This window comes from Heterodontus francisci, chromosome 13 (assembly GCF_036365525.1).
Source record: "Heterodontus francisci isolate sHetFra1 chromosome 13, sHetFra1.hap1, whole genome shotgun sequence".
Classification (NCBI taxonomy): Eukaryota; Metazoa; Chordata; class Chondrichthyes; order Heterodontiformes; family Heterodontidae; genus Heterodontus; species Heterodontus francisci.
The window spans coordinates 83965723-83992744 of record NC_090383.1 but is presented as its reverse complement, the minus strand read 5'-3'; the positions used below and the strand labels follow the sequence as shown (position 1 = coordinate 83992744).

The window sequence follows — 27022 nt, the reverse complement described above, 5'->3', positions numbered from 1 at the left end:
CACACAAGTGCCAGGCAATGACCATATCCAACGAGAGAGAATCTAACCATCTAACCTTGACATTCAATGGCATTACCATCACTGAATCCCCCACTATCAACATCCTAGGGGCTACCATTGACCAGAAACTGAACTGGAGTAGCCATATAAATACCGTGGCTACAACAGCAGGTCAGAAGCTAGGATTCCTGTGGCGAGTAACTCACCTCCTGACTCCCCAAAGCCTGTCCACCATCTATAAAAGGCACAAGTCAGGAGTGTGATGGAATACTCTCCACTTGCCTGGATAGGTGCAGCTCCAACAACACTCAAGAATCTCGAAGCAATCAGGGACAAAGCAGCCCGCTCAATTGGCACCCCATCTACAAACAAACATTCACTCCCTCCACCACCGACACACAGTGGCAGCATTGTGTACCATCTACAAGATGCACTGTAGTAACATACCAAAGCTCCTTTGACAGCACCTTCCAAACCTGCGACTTCTACCACCTAGAAGGACAATGGCAGCATATGCACGGGAACATCACAACCTGCAAGTTACCCTCCAAGCCACACACCGTCCTGACTTGGAACTATATCACCATTCCTTCAGTCTCTGGGTCAAAATCCTAGAACACCCTTCTTAACAGCACTTTTGGTGTACCTACACCACATGGACTGCAGCGGTTCAAGAAGGCAGCTCACCACCATCTTCTCGAGGACAATTAGGGATGGGCAATAAATGCTGGCCTGGCCAGCGATGCCCACATCCCATAAACAAATAAAAAAATACACACACACACACACAGGGAAATGATTTACTGAGAAAAAAAATCTCAATAATGCATTATAATAAAGCAGACTGAACCTCCTATCCATTACTGGTGTTACATTATTAAATATTTGCGCTAAAACGTTCTCAGAAACGCTTCACTTTTCTGCCAGAGGCTTTGTTGCAGGGCAGTATGCAAGATCTAGTCTGCTCCACCTCGGTTCACAATCCTCTGACAGAATTCTACAGCCAGAACAGCTACAACTCCTGCAATTACATTGTGCATGTTCAGAAACTCTTGTATATACCAGAGAGTTTGGATAAAGGAGCTTCTGAATGGTAGATTTGTTTTTTTTAAAAACCATTTATTGCTTTGACTATATGAAAAAATTAAATTAAAAATACCAGCTAGTTTCTATTTGAAAATAGCAGTTATGCCAGTTAAAAGCTGCCAGGCTAACAGCCTATCTAGGCACAACAGCTCCTAAAATGTACCACTTACCCTAACTGATTTGATCAATACGGTTGAGAGCCTTTCTATAGAAGGATACAAAGGCATGCAGGTACCAGCTCTACAGACATGAGCATCATTTTTACTAGGGCTTCTGGAACTCAATCCCACTGTGATCTCTCAATAGCAAGAATTCCAGGTTTCTTTGGGAATTCCTTGCCTCACCAGTGTGCCCTAGGAAGTGGGGTAGATTCTTTCAGATAATGGCAGTAAATTTTCTTCGATAACCTGGGGGAGTATTATTGCCATCTCTCAGGCAACAAGCCCCAGTTCCCAGTGTCCTGGATGGGTTGCCAGATTCTCAGTTAAATTCTCTTTCTGCCTCACCCTTCCTTCTCCTCAGTTTTACTCTTATAATCACTGTCTTGTTTCAATACGTTCAAAATCCAAGCTTGGCGTCACCAAATCAATATGTTTTTGATTTGCTTCTCTGTTACTGTTTCCAAGTTTGGACAGTGCTGCACTATGAGCCTTCGCCATTTGCCTTGGTTCCTCAACAGAAAAAGGTTTAAGTTGTCTGACTATTCAACAAAGGACCAAAAGTAAACAGTATCTGCTCCTCGTCAAGGCAGGAACAATTTAATTGCATTTCATTTTTTGTTTTTGGAAGTAATGAAAAATGTGCCCAGTCAGCAGAAATGAAAACAACTACTAACAGTTAAATAAGTGGTATAAAAACAAGAAATGCTGGAACCACTCAGCAGGTCTGGCAGCATCTGTGAAAAGAGAAGCAGAGTTAACGTTTCGGGTCAGTGACCTTTCCTCGGAACTGGTTTTATTTCAGATTTCCAGCATCCGCAGTATTTTGCTTTTATTTTCGTTAAATAAGTGGTGTTTGAATGCATCAAATCAAACTTGGCTTAACTTCAATTTATGATGCCTTCATGTATTTGCACACAGAAATGCATTCACATCTGTCAGTAATTATCCCAGTAAAAGAGGACAGAGATGACAAAGTAGAATTGTACAGTTTATTAAATATCCAAACATAAACATTGAAAGACAAAAATCCTTAATTTTGGAATGATTATTCCAGATGGTCTGAGACTTGGGAGTCAACAATTGAAATCTCTCTCAACAAATAGTCTCTATTAAGCATCTTCTGTCTTTGAGTTATAGTCTCATTTAGGAATGGAAAACTTCCCTGGGAGAACCGATATGAACACCCATGTTACACAACAATTTGAACAACCCGTGACTCCTAAAGCCAGAACAAATCAAACATCAGCAAGAACAGCATCCACTGGGGCAGGAGGGGATCATTACGGCAGTAAGTACTTCCTATATTTCACCGTTCAGTTAATGATTGCTGACAAACAGGTTTTTAGATATATATTAAATATAAATATATATTTATTTATTTTTTAAAAAACAGACTGCTGTTAAGAGTCAATGCCATTAAAAGCAGAATAAAATTACACTTCTTTATAAAACAAACTTTATTGAAAAGAAGTCAATCATTTTAAATTCTACATTACTCAAATATTACATTGATGTGAAATGATCCTGCATGGGATTTTTTTAAAAAGGAAATTTTCTCTGATGGGGATGGTCTTTCCTTTTCTCCTCAATTTTCTTCAGGCACAATCCCTGATGGCGGAGGTATCTCTGACCTGTGCCATTGTATTCGGGAACTCAGTCATTTCCATTCACTCCTTATTTACCAAAAGTAAGTGTAACTAAGGTCAGGAACTTGCATGGGGAATTACAGCAACAACCTAAAATACTACTGCTTTGCATTACAGGTGTATTGAATTTCCATCACATGACTACACATTTAGAAGTGGCCATTCTCATTCAAATAAAATCAACATCAATATAAAAAATGGAAAATATTGAACAGCAAAGTACTGTAGTAATGAGACTTTTTTTTATTCCTTCATGGGATCAGAGTGTCACTGGCAAGGCCAGCATTTGTTGCCCATCCCTAATTGCCCTTGAGAAGGTAGTGATTAGCTGCCTTTTTGAACTGCTGCAGTGCATCTGGTGCTGGTACTCACAGAGTGCTGTCAGGAAGGGAGTCGCAAGATCAAAATCCTGCTACAGTGAAAGGAAGGTGATATAATTCCAAGTCAGGGTGGTGTGTGGCTTGGAGGGGAACTTGCAGGTGGTGGTGTCCCCGTGCATCTGCCACCAATGTCGTGATGCAAGCCATCAGCATGACAAAAGTTCACTGCTCTTAGAGAACTAATAATCACTTGTATTTGTTGCACTGGATCATATCAAAACTCTCAAAATACAATGATTTGTTTTATGCCATTCTGCACCAGCAATGTAATCACAAAGAAAAACAAGATGACTCAACAGTTCATCTTTTCTACAGTCCTGCAAATAAAATGTTTGCCAAATAATTTCTGCTCGAAGGAATTATCCCTTTCAAAATTAATTCCGAAGTTATTCATAGCAGAGCTTAAACTTTTAGCATTATTGGCAAATAACTAAAAAGTAAACAAAAAGCAATGGGTCACTCAAATTTGGGGCAAAAATAAAGCTCACCTTATGGCCTGAATTTTAGCAGCCCCTCGGTGCCGTGGGTCATGACAGGGAGGCCCGTAAAATGCTAGCAGGAGCGACCCGCAACATCCCACAATGCTGAGAAGGCCCCGCCGGATATTAACGGTGGTGGCAAGGCCTTGGTGCAGCCTCCCAACACCACCACCAAGCAGTGGGGCCTTCATTAAAACATTGAAATTAGATCAATTAAATTGCAAATGAAATTCACTGGCGCCACCGGCCGTCCCATGTCAATTTTACACCCACCAGCTGCAACTTGAATGAGGCGAGGTTGAAGGGCAAATGCTACAAGGTTGGGGGCGGGGCGGAGTTCGCAATGTCAATAAAGTATATTCTGGGTCGGTGGCCCTAAAGGAGACATTGGGGGGGGGAAAAAAGAGAGGGTTTGAAAGGGCCTCCAGGCTTCAACAACATTTTAAAATGAAGTGTAAACAAATTATCCATTAAATATTAAAATTTCATCTCAGGGCTCGGAGCCCTTTAAAAATGGTGCCGGCGTCATCAGGCGGCCGCTCCGCCCCCTCCATTTAAAATGAGCCCCTGCGCAGAGCGCTGATAAAATTCAGCCCAATAGATCAAGATGAATCAAGAGAAGATTAAATCATATATAGGCGTATTTAGATTTAAGAAAATGAATAAAACAAGACAAAGTTTACAATTTCAACCAATATTTAACTTCCTTTACTAAAACTGTATCCAAAGTAATCATAGCTTTGTGTGGTTATTTTCAAATCTCCTGGCAGCAGAGTTCTTGAGTTCTTCAATCTCTCCCAACACCAAGCTTTGCAGAGGCAGGATCCTCATAGCTTCAGTGCAGACAGAATGCATGCATGACATTAGACAAGTCCTTCTATAGTTTCTATTACATTGAAAGCTTCCTCTAGGTGCAGCTTCCAGCAGGTACTAAAACAATTTGAAAACTCCAGGTTTCTAACATTTGGGCTGGAAGCTGTAGCTGTGCCATTCAACACATCACAGAGCTTGCTTATAATAGATACAAACGAACATAGGAATTATCATAAGATCATAAGAACTCGCACCCACACTTTTTGGGATTTTCTTCTCCCTGCTGCTTTCACATGCGTTCAAATCCTCTGAAGAAGGAATTTTCCTCCACACAAGATCAGGGGGCAGGTTGTTCAACCTTGCCCGTCTAAGAGCGAAGTCCAAAGTACGGAAAGTCCTCATCAGAGAACTCCTCTTTGCTGACGATGCTGCTTTAACATCTCACACTGAAGAATGCCTGCAGAGTCTCATCGACAGGTTTGCGTCTGCCTGCAATGAATTTGGCCTAACCATCAGCCTCAAGAAAACGAACATCATGGGGCAGGATGTCAGAAATGCTCCATCCATCAATATTGGCGACCACGCTCTGGAAGTGGTTCAAGAGTTCACCTACCTAGGCTCAACTATCACCAGTAACCTGTCTCTAGATGCAGAAATCAACAAGCGCATGGGTAAGGCTTCCACTGCTATGTTCAGACTGGCCAAGAGAGTGTGGGAAAATGGCGCACTGACACGGAACACAAAAGTCCGAGTGTATCAGGCCTGTGTCCTCAGTACCTTGCTCTACGGCAGCGAGGCCTGGACAACGTATGCCAGCCAAGAGCGACGTCTCAATTCATTCCATCTTCGCTGCCTTCGGAGAATACTTGGCATCAGGTGGCAGGACTATATCTCCAACACAGAAGTCCTTGAAGCGGCCAACATCCCCAGCTTATACACACTACTGAGTCAGCGGCGCTTGAGATGGCTTGGCCATGTGAGCCGCATGGAAGATGGCAGGATCCCCAAAGACACATTGTACAGCGAGCTCGCCACTGGTATCAGACCCACCGGCCGTCCATGTCTCCGTTATAAAGACGTCTGCAAACGCGACATGAAATCGTGTGACATTGATCACAAGTCGTGGGAGTCAGTTGCCAGCATTCGCCAGAGCTGGCGGGCAGCCATAAAGACAGGGCTAAATTGTGGCGAGTCGAAGAGACTTAGTAGTTGGCAGGAAAAAAGACAGAGGCGCAAGGGGAGAGCCAACTGTGCAACAGCCCCAACAAACAAATTTCTCTGCAGCACCTGTGGAAGAGCCTGTCACTCCAGAATTGGCCTTTATAGCCACTCCAGGCGCTGCTTCACAAACCACTGACCACCTCCAGGCGCGTATCCATTGTCTCTCGAGATAAGGAGGCCCAAAGAAATAAGAACTAGGAGCAGGAGGAGGCCGTCCGGCCCCTCGAGCCTGCTCCGCCTTTCAATAAGATCATGGCTGATCTTTTCGTGGACTCAGATCCACTTACCCGCGCTCCCACCGTATGCCTTAATTCCTTTATTGTTCAAAAAGATATCTACCCTAGCTTTAAAAACGTTTACTGAAGAAGCGTCAACTACTTCACTGGGCAAGGAATTCCATAGATTAACAACCCTCTGGGTGAAGAAGTTCCTTCTTAATTCAGTCCTAAATCTGCTCCCTCTAATCTTGAGGCTCTGCCCTCTTGTCCTAGCATCACCTGCCAGTGGAAACATCCTCTCTAATTGTATCTTATCTATTCCCTTCATAATTTTATATGTTTCCATAAGATCCCCCCTCATTCTTCTGAATTCCAATGAATATAATCCCAATCTACTCAGTCTCTCCTCATAAGCCAACCCCCTCAACTCCAGAATCAACCTAGTGAACCTCCCCTGCACCCTCTCCAGTGCCAGTACATCCTTTCTCAAGTAAGGAGACCAAAACTGCACACAGTACTTCAGGTGCAGCCTCACCAGTACCTTATACAGCTGCAACATAACCTCTCTGCTTTTAAACTCAATCCCTTTAGCAATGAAGGACAAAATTCCATTTGCCTTCCTAATTACTTGCTGTACCTGCAGACCAACCTTCTGCGATTCATGCACAAGGACACCTAGGTCCCTCTGCATAGCAGCATGCTGCAACTTTTTACCATTCAAGTAATAATCCTTTTTCCTGTTACTCCTACCGAAATGAATGACTTCACATTTATTAACGTTGTATTCCATCTGCCAGACCTTTGCCCACTCAATGTATCTATGTTCCTCTGCAAAGTTTCAGTCATCTGCACACTTTGCTCTGCCACTCATCTTAGTGTCATCTGCAAACTTTGACACCCTACACGTGGTTCCCAACTCCAAATCATCTATATAAATTGTAAATAATTGCAGTCCCAACACCAATCCCTGAGGCACACCACTAGTGACTGATTGCCAACCAGAATAGCACTCATTTATCCCCACTCTCTGCTTCCTGTTAGTCAACCAATCCTCTATCCATGCTAATACTTTACCCCTAACGCCATGCATCCTTATCCTATGCAGCAGCCTCTTGTGCGGCACCTTGTCGAAGGCCTTTTGGAAATCTAGGTACACCACGTTCACTGGGTCCCCATTGTCCACCTTGCTCGTAATGTCATCATAGAATTCCAAAAGATTTGTCAAGCATGACCTGCCCTTCATGAACCCATGCTGCGTCTGCCCAACGGGACAATTTCTATCGAGATGCCCTATTTCTTCCTTGATAATAGACTCAAGCATCTTCCCCACTACAGAGGTTAAGCTAACCGGTCTATAATTCCCCATATTTTGTCTACCTCCCTTTTTAAACAGTGGCGTCACATCTGCTGTTTTCCAATCAACTGGGACTACCCCAGAGTCCAGCGAATTTTGGAAAATTACCGCCAGTGCACCTGCTATTTCTCCCGCCATCTCTTTTAGTACCCTAGGATGCATTCCATCAGGGCCAGGAGACTTATCAATCCTTAGCTCCTTTAGCTTGCCCAACACTACCTCTTCCGTAATAATGATTGTTTCCAGGTCCTCACCTACATTCGTTTCTTTGTCAATTACTGGCATGTTATTAATGTCCTCCACTGTGAAGACAGATACAAAATACCTGTTCAATGCCTCGGCCATTTCATCATATCCCATAACTAAATTCCCCTTCTCATCCTCTAAAGGACCAACGTTTACTTTAGCCACTCTTTTTCGTTTTATATATTTATAGAAACTTTTGCTATCTGTCTTTATATTCTGTGCTAGTTTTTTCTCATGTTCTATCTTACTTTTTTTTTTAATAGCTCTTTTTGTGGCTTTCTGGTGACCTTTAAAGTTTTCCCAATCTTCTAGTTTCATGCTGTTTTTGGCCACTTTGTATGCCTTCTCTTTCAATTTGATAGCCTCCCTTATTTCCTTAAACACCCAAGGCAGATTACCCTTTTCTTCCAGTCCTTCCTTTTCACTGGAATATACTTTTGCTGAGCATTTTGAAAAATTGCTTTGAAATTAGGAGCAGGAATAGGCCACTCCAGCCTGCTCCGCCATTCAATAAGATCATGGCTGATCTGATTGCACATCAACTCCACATTCCTGCCCACCCACAATACCCTTTCACCCCCTTGCTTACCAAGAATTTATCTACCACTGCATTAAAAATATTCAAAGACTCTGGAATTCTCTTCCTCAAAAGGCAGTGGAAGCAAAGACTCACGGCCCTCAGAGAAACAATTTCTGCTCAGCTGTGTCTTAAATGGGCGACCCCTTATTTTGAAAGAGTGACCCCTAGTTCTAGGTTCTCCCACAAGAGGAAACATCCTTTCCAAATCCACTCTGTCAAGACCCCTCAGAATCTTACATGTTTCAATCAAGTCGCCTCTTACTCTTCTAAACTCCAGCGGATACAAGCCGAGCCTTTCCAACCTTTCCTCATAAGACAGCCCACCCACTCCAGGTATTAGTCTAGTAAACCTTCTCGGAACTGCTGCCAATGGATTTACATCCTTCCTTAAATAAGGAGACCAATACAGTACACAGTACTCCAGATGTTGTCTCACCAATGCCCTGTATAGCTGAAGCAAAATCTCCCTACTTTTGTATTCAATTCCCCTCACAATAAATGATATTCTATTAGCTTTCCTAGTTACTCGCTATACCTGCATATTAACCTTTTGCAATTCATGCACTCGGACACCCAGATCCCTCTGCATCGCAAATCTCTCACCATTTAGATGAAATGATTTTTTTTATTCTTCCTGCCAAAATGGACAATTTCACATTTTCCCCACATTATACTCCATTTGCCAGATCTTTGCCCACTCACTTAACCTATCTATATCCCTACATGCACTGTGACAATTTATTACACACAATGAAGAAAATGGACATGTATTATATTTGCAGTGCTTGTGCAAACCTCCAAATTCTAAGTAAAGCACCAAAGCTAGGGTTGCTATTATATTTAGAATAATGAACACTAAGTGCTGTCAGTGGGAATTGCCAGGAATATAACTGAGAGGTTCATAAATAGTCACAAACTGCAAGATAAGTGCACACATAATTTCAGCCTTTCCATTTCTTTCCACTACCATTGACACTATATATTGAACATAAAACTTTAATATGGTACTTTCAAATTTTGCATACAGAAAGCAAAGTTTTCCCACATTTTTGGACTGTAAAGTGTCGGTGACACCAGACATAAACAAAATCAGGCAACATGGCATTAAGATTATTTTGCCTGTAGTGAAATGAAAGATCATCTTATATTTGAGGCCCATTTCATCCATTGAGCTGAAAATGTAAAATAAGATTCCCGGTAACCTGCTTTAGCCACTGTAATAGTTACTTTACATCCAATAAAATTCAGAATGCAAGTTCAAGGGTAGTAGTTCCAATGCACACAGCAACATGCAAATAATTCATCTTTCAATGCATAATAGAACATAGGAACAGCATTAGGCCATTCAGCCAAGTCCTGGCTGATTGGTACCTCAACTCCATTTACTCATCTCTGCAGCTGCAAAGATCTTTTAATATTACCACTCAAACTGCATATATTTTTCAGCAATTCCAAAGCCACTTCCAGGCTGTGGTATGTATACATGACAACATCCACATATTATGAATGCTGCTGGCATGACAACATACATGTTCATGTACAATGATACAAAAGCAATCAGCTGAAGTGAAAACTTAAGACAAGAAACTTTATTGAACATACTAACAACCAGCTTTCTATGCAATGCTTGTTGCAAACCTGACATCATGACACACTTGGGTATACTGGTGTTCTACAGATGCCTTAAAACTAGTAAACTGATTCAAGATCCCTCACTCCTCCTGCTGTGAAATACTACAGTCTGATTGCAGAGTTATACTGTAATTTTTGTTTCACTGAAAGTGGTAGTACATGACAAAAACAGCAACATAAACTGCAGAAAAATAAATATGTCCTCTTCTAATCCCTCTCACAACAAATAAACCATCAACCAGACTCGAAAGATAATATTTCTGGGGGAAGAATGCAACTTAATATTTGACCTTCCTTTTTTTTTAAACAATCCAGGTATTTATATCAAATATTCCACTCAAAGGTACTTCTATTGATTCAAACAAGTGTCTAAATATAAACAGAATGGAAGCGAGGTTCTTACTTATTTTCCTAGCTTTGTTTTTGATTAAAAATATCTTAGACAGACATTTTTATAGAATCATAGAATGGTTACAGCACAAAAGGAGGCCATTCAGCCCATCATTTCTACATCCACTCCCCCACCGCCCTGCAAATTATTTCTTTTCAGGTACTTATCCAATTCCCTTCCGCTGTTGTTTCTTTTGAGGATCACTCTCTGGTTCTTGTCCCTTCCACCAACAGGAACAATTTCTCTCTATCTACTCAGTCTTGATCCTTCGTGATTTTGAACACCTGATCAAATCTCCTCTCAACCTTCTATTCTCTAAAGGAGAACAACCCCAGCTTCTCCAATCAATCCACATAACTGAAGTCCCTCATGCCTGGAACAATTCTCGTAAACCTTTCTCGCATCCTTTCTAAAGCCTTTACATCCTTCCTAAAATGAGATGCCCAAAATTGATTGCAATACTCCAGTTGAAGCCAAACTAGTGTTTGAAAAAGGTTCATCATAACTTCCTTGCTTTTGTACTTTATGCCTCTATTTATAAAGCCCAGGATCCCACATGTCTTTTTAACCACTTTCTCAATCTGCCCTATCTTCCGTGATTTGTGCATCTATACCCCTTGGTGTCTGTTCCTGCACCCCCTTTAGAATTGTACCTTTTTTAAAAATAAATATTGCCTCTCCTCGTTCTTCCAACCAAAATCTATCACTTCACACTTCTCTGCATTAAATTTGATCTGCCACATGTCCATCTATTCCACAGCCTAGGTCCTCTTGAAGTTTATCACTATTCTTCTCACAGTTTACAATACTTCCAAGATTTGTGTCATCTTGCAAATTTTGGAATCGTGCCCTGTACACCAATGTCTAGGACATTAATATAGATCAAGAAAAGCAGTCGTTCTAGCACCGACCCTGGGGAACCCCACTGTCTACATTCTTCCGGTCTGAAAACAACCGTTCACCATTACTCTCTGTTTCCTGTCACTCAGCCAACTTCGCATCCATGCTGCCACTATCCTTTTTCATCCATGGGCTTCAACATTGCTGCCAAGCCTATTATGTGGCACTTTATCAAACACCTTTTGGAGGTTCATGTACACCAAATCAACCACATTACGCTGTTCAACCCTGTTACCTCATCAAAAAATTCAAACAAGTTAGCTAAACACGACTTGGCTTTAAGAAATCCGTGCTGGCTTTCCTTACTTAATCCACACTTGCCGAGTGATTAAATAAGTGACGATCTTTGACTAAGTACAAAACAACACAGTAAGAATTTTAAGAGAAATTAAAAAGAAAACATTTGAAATAAAACTTAAAATATTAGGAGGGTGCTGATGAATGGTAGCAATAGCATAAGTTTTGCTTTTAAGCTTTAAAAGTTAACAGTATTAAACCTTAACTAAAGCTCATCTTTTCAGAAGGCTGTGAATTACAGTCTCAACCTTTACAAGATTTTTTAAAAAGCAGTCTGCTCCATAACTACTGCTCCTTAATTTGTAGCTTTGCATTGAAAGGTTTCATTAAATCTAATTCAGCTAGTTCATGCCGTATACATTGCTGATTATGATAATAGGATGCTATTGTGTCATTGCTAGAGCATAAAATAAAAGGGTTTATTATTGTCATACACTTTATGACAGGCATGCTTAACAACGAGTATTTGCTATCAGAGTCTTTGCTGTAACTGTGCACTGCAATGCAGCTTGGCACCACTGTTAAATGTTAGAGATCTCCCTTCTAACTAATAGCTTTAAAGTATTTTAAAATCCCAATCAGGGCTTCTTTAAGAGACTGACTTTTTGTCTACATATTCATATTCTTCAAGGTTAAGCGCCTTAGATACTGGGGAATGAAAGACAATTCATTCTGGGCATCAGTTGGCTAGCAATCTCTCCTGGGATAGGTATACCACAGTTAGACATAGAGCAAAGCTTCTTCCAATCAATCCCACTGTGTACCAGTTAGGACATTTTCCAATTTCCCATCAAGTAGCCTCGCAGAGTAAAACCACCAACTTAGGGCCAAATTAAGAGGCAGATATTGGTTTTTTTTTTAAAAAAGTGAGCCCATGTCCACCTGGTTGAAACTGCCCAACATCAACCATTCATTACAATCACTCTGAGTCGAGTTAGATTTAAACCCAGTAACAGAAGACAAAAGATGCCTAACTCATTGCAACACCCTGCCTCCATCCATAATGCTTTCCCTGTATCAGTGTGCTATTACAGAAGAGGTGTTGAGCACGACGCAAGCAGTCTGAAGGAAAACATACTGCAGATCATTCACATAGATCTAGCTGCCAAGTAAAAGTGGCATTGGCAGTAACTTTACAGCAGGATGCTGGCCAGCTAGTTGAGATATGAGGCTAAATTTTCAGGTCCTGCGGGGGATGCGAACATAGCTGGGCAGGGTCAAGCACACTACCACTGGCCAGTGTGAGTTTCCCACTGATGCTCCTAACAGTAGCCATTTTCATTCCATGATGAAGGCCAATTAAGCTGGTGGAAGAACTCGCCAACGGGGATGTTGTGATTTTTTTTTTTAAACAGGGGGTTCACGGTCTTCACGCACTGTCTGGGGCAGACTAGTGATTAGAAGCAGGTACACAGTGGGGAGCCAGTCACAGCCACCCAAGGGAATTAGATGGACTCCATAAAAGGGTGAACAGCACTGAGGGGGACTCATCCACTGGGAAATAGGTGCCATCGGTGCAGCGCAGATGGCGGGGAGAGTGGGCAGTAAGCACGGGGCTTGTCATCATCCTGGCATCGTGGGGGCATAACAGCAGGGGACAATGTTGACAAGCACAATTGGGGAACCACCTGAGCACAAGGAAGGCAGCCAGGCGTTTGCCTCTCCCGAGACATCTTTCCAACAGCAGGTAATGCAATGAAATGGCAGTCTCAGTGATGGTTGCCGTGGTCAGTTTAAATCGGGCCCACACTTGGGTAGTCCCACCTTTGCTCCTGTCCCAGAGATAGTTAATTGGCTGCCAGAACTGTCTCCATATCAATTAAGGGGTCGCACCCACTTCCCCAACCCTCGCGAACTTGGGGCCCAGGACTGTTTACCCCCCACAACCACCCCGCCCCCGCCCCGGGTCGGGTTCAGGACCCAAAAACAGTCCTGACTTCCATTTCCCACCTCCGCAGCGAAAATCCAGTCCATTGTTATGACCCAGAGAGAGACAGAGAAAGGGATTCAGAACAGGAAAACACCAAAACAAGAAAAAATTACTTCACAATTCCTAAAAAGGCAACTCATCTGGATGGTGCAACCATGCAGGTTCAAGAGAATGCACCTTACTGTTCTCTCTAGCTGCATATGCAACATACTGAAATAGTGTATTTTTCCAAGTTTTGCAGCAGCTGCCTGGCCAGACTGTATCACTGTTCCCACTGCAATGAATGGAGCTGCTTTGGGTTGCATAGGACTCCTCCCCGTCATCAAGGCCACTGCAGCAGCTTGGAAGCAAGGAAACATAGCTTGTTTTTTTAACTGGCAAAGATGATTTTTAAGTAACTATCTTTTTAAACTGGATAATGGGGAGTAATCTGTACAGAACAAACTTCCTGTAGACTTAGCTCCGCCTTTAACTAAAATCATAGAATTTGCTTGATTTCTAGAATTTTTTAAACACTTAAAGAAGCACTCAGAAAGCAGGTGCTCCATTTTTCCGGGTGACATCAGAAATGCTGAAAAATATTGCATCACAAAACGGTAAAGTGTGGGTTCATCACTGCCCTTCTCATGTGTGCTTTGCTCAGCTCCAAATCTCAGTTAGAGCGTCTCAGGAATGCATCAAATGGAAAGGAACAAACATAAATAATGGTGAAAAAAGTTGACAGCAGAGTTACCACTAGATCCTCACACAACCTCCTGAAATCCGTTTAGAAAGCAGTGTTGACAAGAGGCCTCACAGAAAGTCCATAGGGCCTCTGATAGCTCTGTTTCAGAACACACAATTATATAAGTGAAACTATGAATATAAGTAAAGTTGAACCAGCAACTCTGCCACAAATCATGCATAAACTTGATAACCCATTCACCTACTGAAAAATTAAAATTAAAATACACAAAACAATACAGTCGTCAAAAACAAAACCATGATTAATTTAATGAAATTCATACAATTTTTTTGATAGAGAACTTAAAGTCGTCTTGAGCCAGTCTACAGTGAGGTCAGCTTCTAAGTTGGCAACTGATAGCAGATCTCACCTGGTGATCAAATCAACTATTTTGTCAAACAACAGGTGAACAAATAGCAAACTTACATAGAAGCATATCTGTTCCTTTCACCTACCTCCCCAATCCCAGAAATCCAAGGTTTCAGTGAGGTCTGACAGATGCATATCCTGAAATGGATTCCATTTCACATTTTGCACATTTATTCCAGAGCCTCAAATAACAGGGAAACATGAATTGGTCCCAAAACTATACTTGTGTCTTGGACTATGCCCCACTTTCTACTTTAAGTATTTATTAATAGAAGCCTCATCAAACTTAATTGTATGTCACTGCCATGCTCATCAGACTCTTGGCTTCACTGACCCAGCGCGAACCCTCCAACAGAAGATTAGCACAGCCCTAACTATGCACTGCTTGGCAACCCTGAGCGATCTAGAAATGATTTGGCTCTTCAGCATTGGCTTCCAGGACTGATAAAGATGTTAATCCATTCTGCAAAATGAGAACCACTCAACCACGGACCTTCCAGGCAGCAATGCGGCCGTCTTCTGCTTCTTTTGTGTTAATGATGGCATAAGAAGCCATTCCCATTTTTTGGTTCCTGCTTGGAAGGAAGCAACTCAGCGAGGCTTCTCTACCCTCACAACCAGACTCCTGATTCTCAAGATAATTCAAGTTATAACCTTAACAGGAAGCAGAATAAAATTTCATAATAACAACATGCAGTTCATTTGTCAAACCTTTAAGGCAATGTCAAGTTGGAGAGGGGAGAAAGAATCTGAATAGATACCTCTGCAACTTTTTATGTTCAAGCTAACACCTAAAAAAGTGGCATATACATTTTTAGAAGTGGAAATCATTGGGCTGAATAAACCAGTTCCTTTTGTAAAAGAACAGATCAAAGCCACCTACTCACCAAATAATCAGTTTGCAAAAAACATCTACTTGTCCACTTGAACTGCCATTCTTGAAACTTACATTGCTGCAAACTTGAATTTTTCCATTATCTACTGTACAACTATAAAGACTATTTGAACAATATGAACTACTTCTGAGAATTCTATAGTTTTTATTCTGATTTTTTTTTGGGGGGGGGGGGGCAAGTGCATACAAGGATATATTAAACCTGCACTGAAGACAACTACTAGAAACACTTGGGCAATATTAAAGTATCTCCAATTTTCACCCCATGTCTAACTTTGGTAACAAATATTTCTTAAGATCTGAGCCGAGATTCATGGGGTACTAAGACTTTAAATGGTTGGGACTTTCAACAGCCCAATTTTAATTAAAACTGTCCACACGGCAGGCGTGTCTTATGGAACTAATGATATGCTTTTTTGAATTTGCTTGGCTCTTTCCCATATGAAGCAGAAAGCCATCATACAGTAAGACAGTGAGACAGTGAGAAATCTTCCAAACTTTGAATTTTACTATGATTATCTGAATGCTCTAGATTTCAAACTTGAATTACTATTCCAATATAATTATTTCAGGTAATCAGACCAAATATCACTCATGGATATGCTGTTCTCACCATAGAAATGCAAATAAATCAAGTCACTGCTGTACATAATCAAGTCTTATTCGTGTTCAATGGAAACATTTATTTAACTGCTGCGAAATATGGCAAAAATTAAGTATCCAAATCCTCCTAAAACAATAGATTTATATTCCAATTCACAATTACTGCATTCTGTAGGTTAACGGGCAATAATACTGTGAGATCACAGCATCAATGTGTTCATTCTATCCTTTAAGATAATTGCACATTTTGTCATCCTGAACTGACAGCCAACTGAAAAATCTTTCACATCAGGTCCCCCAGCTGGGACAGAGACATAACATGGCAACTCCATCAGCAAGTGGCTGAGTTTTGGAATATGGATCACTGTCCTTCCAGATCATTTGTCTCCCCTCTTCAGCTGCAACAGCTGAACCATGGTTCATTTTGGAGTTTGATAGTACGGGTGTCAATTGCTCTCCAGCCTCTCCAAGGCAATCATTCTTTGTGTGGAAGCCTCAAGAGCATAATATTCAAACTAGGGGAAGTGTCACAATCAATCTTAAATGTTGCCCTCATAAAACATTCATTCTCCTTCAAGATTCACTGTTTATCAATCAAGGAGGATAACTTTGCCCGATTTTTCTCCTTCCTAGCTAAGCAAGCACAGACTTGCAATCAAACCTGGGACCTCACTTCCACACGGGATAGTGCACTTCCCAACTGAGGCATGAGGGAATTACGAAGATATTTTAATCACCCAAACACTAACTTAAAGAATGGTGCGAGGATGGTAACCTATTATTTAAAAATGTGAACAAGTCTTAATAAATTAATTTCAACATAATAGGTGACCTGAACACCAGTACCCAGGGTACATAGTCTGCATTATCAAATGCAGGGGTGGGAGGGTGTTTCTGAAACTTTCAAGATCACAGCAAATTAGATGATTACGGTCACTCAAATCCAGCAAGCTCAAAGAATTCATTCAATTGAGTTGAACATCAATGCTGACAGCATCCACAGGAACATTCACTTACTGTCCTTCACAATGTTTACTCCATTTTATTGCTGTCTTGTTCACTACAATCTTCTTTTCATTTCCTCCCTCTCCCCTACTGTTGCCATTTGTCTTCCATTTATTTTTGCCAATTGCCTTTTGGCTGGATTTGAACCCAGCAACTCACCAGCATCTCTATTGTCATTAGGCCTTCTTACTCTGCCAACCCCATCATTAAAAAAAAAACACACAAACATGGAAACAGTCTGGATAAAAAAAATGCACACAGAACAGATGAAAGACTGTAATTAGAATAAAATAGAAAGCAGCAAATGTCAGGTGCTTCACTGACGGGTGGAAGGGACTCTACCTCCAACAGAACGTCAGCAAACCTTGCTGGTAAAGGCCGTTGCAGTCCACTTACTTCCTGCCCTTTAACTAATTAATAAGATACGAGAGCACAGTGGATCGAAACACCAAAGCACCATTGCATGGAGCTGGACTGCTCAAGGGAGAGAAGAGGAAAAGCAAACAAGGCAACTGAGGCTGCAGCCATACGCTGCACAGCACACTGTTATATGCAGCACTGACAGAGACATCCAAGTTAGTTTCTAGCCTGGCCTTCAATTAAGAAACGGTGTATGGGCAAAGATGAAATTACGCAACAACAAAAACTTGCCAGATGATTGTCCAAGCCACAAATTTAAATTATATCAAATTTGGTAACCGCATCCAAAGAGGTAAAGAAGTTGCAAGTGAAATGACTGGGTGGTGGATTTGTAACAGGAGAACACCACATGTTGGCCAACAGACATGGGGATGGGGAATTTAAGTAAGTGTGTCTTGGACAGTAAATTACAGCACCGAACGTAGCTACAGGTGAGAGAGTGGATCTAACCATTCTTTTCCCTTTTGGCAGAAGAAATGCTTCCATAGGTGGTAACTTAAAAGGGGAAAAAAATTAGAAAACAAAACCATGTTTTAAAACTACTGTTTTGGCATTGTTAATGGGACAAATTACTAACAACACAAGTCCACAAGTTTACCAAACACCACAGTAAAGTCAAAAACGTCTTCTTGAAGCAGCACTGCACCTCTCTTCGTCAACTCAGAGGTGGAATATTGTAGATGTAAATGGACCACTAAAGATTTATCTGGATGCAGTGTTAATCTGTTTCTGTCCACTCCCCTTCAGCTGTTAACCATAGCAGACTGGGGAGGTGGGGGTTGGGGAAGAGAAGAGAAAACAACTGGACATGACGTACAACCTGCAAAAATATATACACCATGAAATGCAGAGCAAACACATCTTTGGGTTATTGACTGGTTTTATAGCCCCAGCTTTAAGTTAAATATAGGATTTTCTTATTGCTGACGTGAATAACAGACCCGCAGGAAAAGTCTTACTCTGGTTAGTGGCAGAATCTCATCGTAATAACATACGCATTACAACTGACCGACTGCCTAAAACTATCTAAATCTGGATAGTCACAGTCATATTGCCTGCAAGATATGAAAATGCAATCACAAAAGCAGTTTTTATAAACAACTAGGAAAAGTCATAATTTTTTCTTGCTTAAAAAACTGTAGCAAGAAATGTTACATTGTATTGGACAATTATTTTTTTAAAACACTAATTTAACTGCACTGTCATGACATTCCAGATACCGCACAAGAGAAGAAAAAAAAAGAATTTTGCAAAAAAAGATATTCTGTTGGTGAAGGAGTGAAAGTAAATTTCCTTAGATGAAATATATATTGTACCAAGATCCATTTTCATCATAATAGTTACTTTGTCCACATTAAAATGGAACTTCTACAATGGAGAATTGCACGCAAGGCCCTTTTGCCAAAAAAAATACCAATCAAGGTAAACTTGGTAAAATTGGCGTGTGGCTTGGAGGGGAATTTGAAGGTGGTGGTGTTCCCATGCATTTGCTGCCCCTTGTCCTTCTAGTTGGTATCTTTTTTTCTTTTTTAAAAAAAGCTTGCAATGCCACTGATGGATTTTCAAATGGTCTTACCAAAATATGAAAGGGATCTTAAAAAAGTCAAACCATAAAATTCATTATGACTCATTGAGAAATCTTTTAAAGAATTTGATATTAGAAGAGAAAGGAGGGCATAAAAACAGCAAAACATAAAACACTACTCTTAGGACTAATCAGGGCAGAATTCTTGAGGTATCTAATATATTAATTAGTTGAAAGTTTCCTTTAAAATATCCTGTTTTATACAAACCAAGGCTGCTGGAGTATTTTTTTGATGGAAGGGCGGGTTCTTCATTCATTTACACCTAAACAATCTGCTGCCATTTTTACTCAATTATAGGTGGAATTTGGCAAATCAAAGAGACATATTCAGGTTGTAAATTACATTCATCGGCAGTAATTGGGTGCTACATACAGGGAGAAAAAAAACACTCCATACTCAGACTATAAATTTCCCTTTTGGGCCATAGTAACAATAAAGGAAGCCAATAAGTCACTGTATAATGTGAAATCCTCCTTGGAATACATTACATAGTATTCCACAGTAATCTTTAAACATGACACATCCCTGACAGTTCTATCCATAAATTGGCCTTACTTCTTTCCACCCCACCCCACCCCAAGATCTTTCCTCATCTTGTACAAAAATTCTTTGAGGCTAATGTACACTGATCTACAGGAACGATTATAACTGATACAGGCTGCTTTAATCTAATATATGCATTCCAATTTTCCATTTTGCTCAATTATGCAGTTTGAATAGCCTTCACGAGAATTAGCAAGCTTTTCACACTAGGAAGCGCTTTGACCTCAAGCCCACCAGTGGAATATTGTACCTATTCCATGTGTGTGTCTCCCAATAGTTGTGAAATACCCCATATATTGCTGACAGCTGTTAGGCAACAATTCTTCTGTATGAGAACCAATAATAATTCAAACGTGAAATATTCTTTCACTGGACTGTGAAATGATCAGTCCTATGCACAGGGTGATAAAAGGAACAACTGCAAACTGTTCACATTTTACAACTGGAAGCCTGCAGTTCATTTAAAATATCTTGTAAAACAAAAAATCTCAAACCATAGAATTCATTATGAATCACTGAGAAATCTTTTAAGAATTTAACACCGAACATGAAAGGAGGACATTAAAAACAGCAATAAAATGTAAAAAACTACTTTAGGGAAAATGTATACTGTCATTAAAAATACTGATACAAAAAGATTTAAAAGGAAATTGAGAATACTCAAGCCACTCCCAACACCCATAATCCAAGAACATAGATTAAAAATCAGACAGGAAAGTAGACAACCCACTTATGATGTTAACGAGAGGGGTAAAGTGGTTCTGTAGGAATAAATGAATTGACTAAAATGGAATCCACACAATATTTAAAAAAACTAAGAATAATTGATTAATTTAATGCTATATTGCTAAATTTTCTCATTCTGTTATAAGCACCTGGTACAGTGCGACTTACAAAATAACTGGTGGGGTACAAGAAAGCAAATTGAATCTTTTGTTAAGATATTTTAAAACACTCAGGCTTCACTCATGCTCCCTCTGACATGATGTAGCTGAGTATTTTTGTCCCCTCTTCCTGTAATGCAACAGTCTTTGCAAGACCACAATGTCAGACTTAAGAGACCATAACCAGCAGTAAGAAAATTGCACAGAATATGAATGATGCACAAAATAATGGAGTGAATTATTGGTTATAACAGAATCAGAGTTTCTGATGGCTTCATGAAGCATTTAAATTTCATTCTTAAAGTACATATCAGAATCCTTCAAAATATAATGCAGTTTTGTTTTAAGTGCACACCATCATACACAATAATGTGGTCAAAGATGGTTTACATCAAGTGTACAGCACAGAAACAGGTCATTTAGCCCAACTGGTCTCTGTCTGTGTTTATGCTCCACACAAACCTCCTCCCACCCTTCTGGATTATGTAAAGATGAAGTGAGGAAGGAGTTGGCCTCATAGCAACTGATATTTTGAAATGGACTTCCTCTGAACTGAAGAAAATATTGAAATAGGTGATGAACCATTTATTGCTCTTTACATCTACACTGGATTATGAGTTGTACTGTTGACATATTGTTAAAATTATTTATGTTTCATTTAATTCTACATAAATATCTTGAATAAAGTGTGTTAAACTATCTTTTGTTTACAAACTGGTCATACATACGTTGTGTTAAAACAAAATCACATCTGTTGTGAATAATGAAACGGTGAAATAATTTACACAGGGTTCTTCACCCTTCCCCAAAAAAAGGTTTACCAAAGACATTTTAATAAATACTGTGTCCTTTAAAGCTCCATCTAATAAGGGTTGGCAAATAACTGCATTTTTACAAAAGCAACTATTCACGCCACTAATGTTCATCTTCCATATATTATTTCTCATCCCACTACACCAACCAAACTCACTGTTCAGCAGGCCACAACATAAACAATATTATGCACTCTAGCTGGCAAGGAAAATGCTTCTATAAACTTTGAAACAGATTTATATTTCAATGTAGAACAATAGTGTTGCACCTTTGGATTATTGTATGTGCTACTTAGTTTTCATAATATACTGTAATAGGAAATGTGCTTTAGCAGCAAAGAAGCTAGTTCTTTGTTGTGAGGCACAATGACTATTCACAATCCCGAAAATATGAAACTGTTACAGGTATGCTAGTAAAGAATTCTGTATAATAAGTCATGATTGCAACTTCTTAATGATTTGAGTATCAATCTTTTTTTTCTGGCTTAAATTCTACTGTGATCCTTAAGTAGTTAAATGTGTGAATATAACAGCTAGCGTGTAATACAAGAAATATCTTCCTCACAACCTCCATAAAAGTACCGACTCCGAGTCAAAAGGTTAATAGTTATTACCACTCTTGTTGCAAACAATAATCATGGATATGAAACACAAATGAGAATACTTTCTGCGCATAACCAGTTACCACTCTTGCCTCACAACCCAAGGTTTATACAGTAACACTGCTTCGGGCCTACACTTACTAGGTCACACATAAATCCCAAATTCACAATACACCATTTCCTTTGTCGTTAGAAGTAATATTTCTGTGCACGCAAATACAAAACAAGATCATTCCTATTTTCTTGACGAAGCTGCAGAAGTAAGTTTGTAATTGGAAATAAAATGTTACCTTTTGTAGACTGGTAGGATTGAGCTGTGTTTTGTCAATTATTTTAACAGCAACCTGAAAATGATGTTAAGAGTAATCAGCAGATTGTTGAAGTATTCTACACTTAAATATTATTTTTTAGATAGAATGCACCTTCTCACAGTGCAATAGCATTAATACTCATTTTATGACCTGATGGTCACAGGTTTGAGCCTCAAGGCTGCCTGACACCCAAATCTGCTCATTCTGGCTTCAGCCAATACCGCACAAAAGCAAGCATTTTTCATACGTTGGGCCTATCTGGGTACTAGATCCGAAATTTATTTAGATACTGAGTCTAAATTTCCTTTTACTAAAAAGGAAACTAATCATTTCTCTTTTAAGTATCAAATGCAAATTTTCAACAGAAATAATAGAAAAACCTTCGCAATAATCAAAATGGTTCAGCTTCCAACAAAATTCATATTGACAAAATCTAATATCTAAGAGAAATAAATAGGATACAACACACACAGAATCTAGAGTTACAATGTTGTAGCATTGTTTTAACTCTAAAGTATGTTATAACAAAATGTAGCATACAAACGCTGGTTCTGATGGCATCCCAGGAGCCCATCAAAAAATCCTGCTACATTCACCAAGTATTTAGAGACATACCAGAGATAAGGAGAACAGCAACGTTTGAGTTGTTGCTACTCTGTCTTGCAAATCATAGCTAGTTCACAGGCAACCAAAACAGAATCAGGGCATCAGCCATGACTGGGTCAGCCTTCCAGGCTAATGAAAGGCTCATAGAAACAGGCTATGTGCAAAGGAAATCAGAAAAAAGTAGAAACGTAGAATAGAATATTTAAAAATCCTTTAAAATATATATTTAAATATAAAACGAAGAAATAAATCCAATTCAAAATCAGTACCAACACAGTAGAAATTGCTATAAAATGCTGATAATACTAAGGTATCTAAATAAAACTCACTTCTCTTCCAGTCAGAACATGTCGCGCTAATTTTACTTTTGCAAAGTTTCCCTTGCCTATAGTCTTTAGCAGCCTATAATTTCCAACGTGGGGTTGCTCTTCAGTCGTAGATGCCACTGAATTCCTGCATCGTGGTAGGTTTTGTCTGCTACTTGATTTGGAAGGCTGGATTTGTGAGTCACCATATCCATCTCGAGACGTGTGCTGCAAAAGTAGTCATGTACACACTACATGAATTATTTCACAATAAGCATTTATATAGTATTCTATACATTCTTAATTGCATGTAACAATTTAGATTTACAACATTTATAGCTTTGAATACTTTCCCCAAGAATTCTTCAACAGCTCTACACATCATACTAAATGTAACGTTATTGTATTTGGAAGATTTCAGCATTATCGGTTACTTACACCAAAGCTCACTTGCTTAAAACTGAAAATATTAAACCAGGTTTTTCCTAAAATTAACACAAGCGCAAAACTAAAAATCCGTGTAGAGGCACGCAATAGTTTATTGCAACGTCCTGCTGAATAAGCAGGCACAGTGCAACTAAAAAGCATCAATGTTAAAAGGGCCCAATTTAGGAAGGGGGTAGAATATACAATGCAACCAAATAAGTCATTTTCAAAAAATGAACCTTTTTGTAGTAATGTTTTGGTTTTGAAGTCGGCTGCTGTATACTGGAGTTGACCCTTAACCCTCCCAGTGAGTCGTCAGTTTTGGTAGCCCTTGCATCAACACATTTTCCTCCTCCAAATAGACAAGGAGTGCAAGAATTGTGAAGGAAACGTTTCTAATAATGCAGGTCATGATCTTATATGTTGACAACTCAAATGCAAAAGTGAAAAACTCCCACAATAATGAACCAAACTGAAAATTACTGCGCCAGTCGAAAAGTCGGCATTAAGCGATATTAAACAAGGACGGGGCTCTTTTGTGGTCCAGTAAGCAGCTCCTTGTCATTGAACTGTTCCATACAGTCAAAGGCTGCCTTAAATGGTTATTTCAAAGCTGAAGTATATGGAGTAATGGGGGGGCGGGAAACAAGCAAATGAAAGGCAGGATTTTTAAATTCAGTCTGAAGGAAGTAATCTTTCCTCAGAAAAATCCTTGTAGACTCTATTAAGAGAGAGGCCTGTGTGATCGATGAAGCAGGCGAGTCAATGTCTCTGCTCCTCTCCAAGGAATCTCCTTTGCTGGAACCATCTCCCAGAGCAATCACACAGCACAACATCCCTCCATAACAAGAAACACGCATTCATTCAGCGAGCAGCAGTCAGCCCCCGCGTCCTCAACTAAAACCTTCACATAAAAGTAATAATAAAAATGAAACATTGTCTCACTTACATTTTCTGTGTCGCGCTCATTCACTGTGGGCAATGGCGTTCTGGTCGACATTTTGGCTTCACCCTCAGTGCTTAGGCCGAATTATTCCCTTTCCTTTATTTTCCCCCACTTCCACCTCTCTCTTTTGTTTTGTCTTTCTCGCTTTTCAAATAAAAAAATAAGTCCCCACTTGAGAAGGGAACGCTCGCCTACATGTTGGGTAGGAAATCCACCATTACTAACCGGGCATCTATTGGTTAGTGAGGAAGGTGGGGAGGGGAGGAAGACGAGTGAGAGAGAGAAATCTGTATGAATTGAAACAGGAGAGACAGAAAGAGAGAAAAAGAAAAAAGGAGGGGAGGGGGGGAAGGGAGAGGAAGAGAAGGAGGGGAGGGGTAGGGGGGTGGTGGGTGAAGAAAAGCCGCCGAAGCTCAGGTGTACTTGTCACCACAAGCGGGCAGGGACTGAGAGGGAGTTTGCGAGCGTACATACATTCTGAGAGACAGTTCAGAGACACAGCGAGAGAGCGATCCCAGCGGCAGCCAGTTCCAACACTCAGTACTTGCAGTTATACCGCAGACACACAAACACCCTTTCCCTGCACTTTTAACAAAAGGACTCCAAGAAGTCTCTAATCTGCCATCCTGCAACACCACTCAATACTTCAGTATAATGACATTGAAATGACAGCTTGCATATTAGACTTTTGGTGAATATTATTTTATTGCTGATTTTTTTTCATCTACCCATGCACAAAATAAAAGGATGCTTTTAAATATCTGATTATACCTTGGAGATTAAGGACAACGTTAAATTTATCCTCGCAATTCTATAATGAGAACAACTATATAGAAAGGGGGGGGGGGGGGGGGCGGGGAGGATGCAACTGTTCCGCTGGCAGACAATATTATTTCACAAGGCTTTGGGATGATAGACACGGATTGGATCATTTTGGCGAGGTGATTGTGTGCATGAATTAATTCATCCAGATCGTGTCACACGGTCGCTCATCAGGTGATCCCCACCAATCGGTCATCACGTTCCAGTTGGATACAATGAGATCTGAACGATGTCTGTGAATCTTTGCAATGACCAGTTATGAATTATAGTTACTATTGTAGTATGATTCTGATTGATTACAACCCAGCAAGATCAAAGCTTCAGTGCAAAATACAAACTGAATGGATGATTATTTCAATTAATCCACATAGCATTTCCAGTTACACGTGGGACGAGGCATGATTGCAGGTTAATACACTTTAAGTTTTCATGCTAAGAATGCAGTTTGTTTACGTTAAAAGGCTTCCAGCTTAAGGGCTTTTGTTAATCAGAAAGTGCCACATAATTTTGTGAAATATTCTGTGATTAAGAATCTTGAATGGCTTCTTGATGTTAATATTCATAGACATTACTCATAACACTGCTTGGAAAAGTAGTAAGCTGAGGAGGATAGCAGATTTCAGGGGAGCATACTTTGGTGAATTGAGCAGACACATGACAGATGAAGTGTGAGTTGATGCATTTTGGAAGGAAAAATGATGAGCTGTAATATAAATTAAAAGGTACAATTTTAAAGATGCTTTTGAAAATAGTTTTAATGAAAGGTCGCTCACCTGAAACATTAACTCTGCTTCTCTTTCCACAGATGCTGCCAGACCTGTTGAGGATTTCCAGCATTTTTGTTTTTATTTCAGATTTCCAACATCTGCAGTATTTTGCTTTTGTTTTTATATGAAAATAGAGACCCGGGTGTTCACATACACAAACCTTTCATGGTAGCAAGATAAGTTGAGCAAGCTGTTAAAAAAATGTGATCCTTGGCATTATAAATAGAGGCATAAAGTACAAAAGCAAGGAAGTTGGGCCTCAGCTGGATCATTGTGTCCAATTCTGGGCACCACACTTGAGGAAGGATGTCAAGTTCTTGGAGAGGGTGCAGAGGAGATTTACCAGAATTGTACCAGGGGGCGCTTACCCATTGTCTCTCGAGACAAGGAGGCCAAAGAAGAAGAAGAAGAAGAGGGAGTTCTGTTAAGTGAGGAGACTTGAGAACCTGGGATTGCTCTCCGAGAGCTGAGAAGATTAATGGAAGATTTAATAGAGATGTTAAATACTCTCCACTTGCCTGGATGAGTGCAGCTCTAACAACACTCAAGAAGCTCAATGCCATCCAGCCTACTTGATTGGCACCCCATCCACCACCTTAAACATTCACTCCTTCCACCACTGGTGCACAGTGACAGCAGTGTGTACCATCTACCAGATGCACTGCAGCAACTCACCCAGATTCATTCGACAGCTTCCAAACCTGCGATCTTTACCACTTAGAAAGACAAGGGCAGCAGACGCATGGGAACGTCACCACCTGCAAGTTCCCCTCCAGTCACACAGCATCCTAACTTGGAACTATATTGTCGTTTCTTCACTGTTGCTCGGTCAAAATCCCGGAACTCCCTTCCTGATAGCACTGTGGGTGTACCTACACTACATGGACAGCAGCAGTTCAAAAAGGCAGCTCTTCTCAAGGGCAATTAGGGATGGGTAGTAAATGCTAGTCTTGCCAGCGATGCTCACATCCCAAAAACAAATTTTAAAAATTATGCGTGGTTTTGATGAGTAAATACGTATGTACATACTAACATACAAATTAGGAGCAGGAGTAGGCCACT

At 40.2% G+C, this 27022-nt stretch overlaps 1 protein-coding gene across 7 annotated transcripts in view; it reads right to left on the bottom strand.

Moving 5' to 3' along the window:
• Nucleotides 1-24905, bottom strand: part of LOC137376463 (serine/threonine-protein kinase MARK1) — a 176087-nt gene extending 151182 nt beyond the window's left edge. For 2 of the 7 annotated variants that reach the window (XM_068045074.1, XM_068045075.1), the window contains exons 1-3: nucleotides 24375-24899; nucleotides 23024-23227; nucleotides 22068-22121 (exon numbers count right to left, since the gene is read on the bottom strand). In XM_068045074.1, coding sequence (XP_067901175.1) covers nucleotides 22068-22121; nucleotides 23024-23227; nucleotides 24375-24425 — 309 coding nt within the window. In that variant the 5' untranslated portion in view covers nucleotides 24426-24899. Of the gene's footprint in view, nucleotides 1-22067; nucleotides 22122-23023; nucleotides 23228-24374 lie in introns of all 7 variants that reach the window. The other 5 variants (XM_068045078.1, XM_068045080.1, XM_068045081.1 and 2 more) reach the window with 4 other exon arrangements.
• Nucleotides 24906-27022: the final 2117 nt, after the last annotated feature.